Genomic DNA, 2013 nt, shown 5'->3' with positions numbered 1-2013 from the left:
TTTTAAAAAATATATTTTTATTGATTTCAGAGAAGAAGGGAGAGGGAGAGAGAGATAGAAACTTCAATGATGAGAGAGAAGCATGGATCGCTGCCTCCTGTACGCCCCACACTGGGGATCGAGCCTGCAACCCAGGCGTGTGCCCCAACCGGGAATCGAACCGTGACCTCCTGGTTCATAGGTTGACGCTTAACCCCTGAGCCACACCAGCTGGGCTCCTGGCATCTCTTCGTGGCTGTGGCTTCCACGCAGGGAAGGGGAGGGGCCGCTGCTAAGGCCACAGAAAAGGGGGGGGCTCCTTTTCTGCCCCCCACCCCCAGGCACCCAGAGCAGAAAGATGAGGCATCGCCTATGCTTTTTCCTTGATGTCCATGCCTTTTATTCATTCCCGCCGTTCTGAACTTGAGTTTTTTCTAAATGGTGTAGGAAGTGGGCTTCTGGCGGTCGCTCCTGACCCCTGCACTGAGCCCGCTTTTCCCTGCGAAGCTCGGGCACCAGAGCCTGGGCAGAGGGGAGGCAAACCCTCGTGGGGTGAGGGCAGGGCTGGAGGCCAGGCCAGGCCCCTGAGCAGGGTGGGCATGGCCCCAAATTTCAGGCCCTGCAGCAGAAGAACGTGGAGTGTGCCCGTGTGTACGCGGAGAATGCCATTCGCAAGAAGAATGAGGGTGTGAACTGGCTGCGCATGGCGTCTCGCGTGGACGCAGTGGCCTCCAAGGTGCAGACAGCTGTGACCATGAAGGGGGTGAGTGTCTGGCCCAGGCCTCATGCCTGTGGGTGCTCCCCCTGCTGGCCACGTCCAGGGGACGAGCTGGGGCTGGAAGGGGTCATGCCAGGGCCCTTTGGGTCTGCGGGGTGGACGGGGGAGTCCCTGAACAGCCAGTGCCTGCCAAGGAGAGCACAGCCCCGGAGCCGGGTGTCCTCGGGCTTTCCCGCGGGCCGCGCCGGTCTCGTGTCCACTGGTGGCGGCGTTTCCTGGGTGCCCGCAGGAGGGCCTGTGCAGCCCGGGGGCTGCCGGCTCGGCAGGGCTGGATCTCACTGGCCTGGGTGGAGGAGGGCTCGGGCCTGTCCCTGGTGGATGTCCCCTCCTCAGTCCTGTTGCCTCCTTACTCCCTCCTGGGCCAGGTGACCAAGAACATGGCGCAGGTGACCAAAGCCCTGGACCGAGCGCTGAGCAGCATGGACCTGCAGAAGGTGTCTGCGGTGATGGACAGGTTCGAGCAGCAGGTGCAGAACCTGGACGTGCACACCTCGGTAGGTCGCCCCTTCCAGGCGGGCGGGCGGCGCGTCGGGAGGGCGGCCTGTGTGGCTGCCCCGCGTTGCTCCCTCCCTGGCGTTGGCAGGTGTCCTCTGTGCTGAGCCCTTGTCAGGGTCCTGACAGCACACGGTGCGAGCACAGGAGGCCTGGGGCAGGGGGGCCCGCGATCTCCAGGCGGGGTGGCCGGAAACACTCCCTGGGTGACACCCGGAGGCTGGAGAGAGTGGGAGTGGGGCGCGAGCAGGAAACGAGATGGTGGCTGTGGTGTGGCCGGGGCCCCTGTGAGGCTGCGGTGGGGGCTCCCCGGCTTGGCCTGACTGCCCAGAGCCCGGCCCCCAGGTGATGGAGGACTCCATGAGCTCGGCCACCACGCTGACCACGCCACAGGAGCAGGTGGACAGCCTCATCGTGCAGATCGCGGAGGAGAACGGCCTGGAGGTGCTGGACCAGCTCAGCCAGCTGCCCGAAGGCGCGTCTGCCGTGGGCGAGAGCTCCGTGCGCAGCCAGGAGGACCAGCTGTCGCGCAGGTGGGTGATGGCTCGAGCTCTGCGGCTGCCTGTGAGGCAAGGGGGCAGGCTCTGGGCTGGCGGCGACTGGGGGACAGGGTGTGACGTGCGGCTTCGGCTGCGGGGCCCCGGTCCTTCTGAGGAGATGCCCGGTTCAGAACCCCCCCACCCCCACCCCCACCCCACCCCGCAGCACGATGCAGGCACCGAGGGAGGTGGCTCCTGCCCAGCTTCCTAAGTTCCTAAGTTTAA

At 65.3% G+C, this 2013-nt stretch overlaps 1 protein-coding gene across 1 annotated transcript; it reads left to right on the top strand.

Annotated features, from left to right (window-relative positions):
* Nucleotides 1–159: 159 nt before the first annotated feature.
* CHMP1A (charged multivesicular body protein 1A) lies at nt 160–1999 on the top strand. Its single transcript, XM_023748108.1, has 3 exons — nt 160–742; nt 1123–1251; nt 1595–1999. The coding sequence occupies exons 1-3, from the start codon at nt 683–685 to the stop codon at nt 1997–1999; spliced, it is 594 nt and encodes a 197-aa protein (XP_023603876.1). The 5' UTR covers nt 160–682.
* Nucleotides 2000–2013: the final 14 nt, after the last annotated feature.

Source organism: Myotis lucifugus, unplaced genomic scaffold (assembly GCF_000147115.1).
Source record: "Myotis lucifugus unplaced genomic scaffold, Myoluc2.0 scaffold_1153, whole genome shotgun sequence".
Lineage (NCBI taxonomy): Eukaryota > Metazoa > Chordata > Mammalia > Chiroptera > Vespertilionidae > Myotis > Myotis lucifugus.
Note: the sequence above shows the minus strand (reverse complement) of the source record. Positions and strands in the feature narration are given on the sequence as shown.

Bases quoted from the DNA above. Each gene is read 5' to 3' on its own strand.
- CHMP1A (XM_023748108.1), top strand. From the start codon at position 683: ATGGCGTCTCGCGTGGACGCAGTGGCCTCCAAGGTGCAGACAGCTGTG. The intron at 743-1,122 runs GTGAGTGTCTGG...CTCCTGGGCCAG, and splicing joins CAGCTGTGACCATGAAGGGG to GTGACCAAGAACATGGCGCA. The intron at 1,252-1,594 runs GTAGGTCGCCCC...CCCGGCCCCCAG, and splicing joins ACCTGGACGTGCACACCTCG to GTGATGGAGGACTCCATGAG.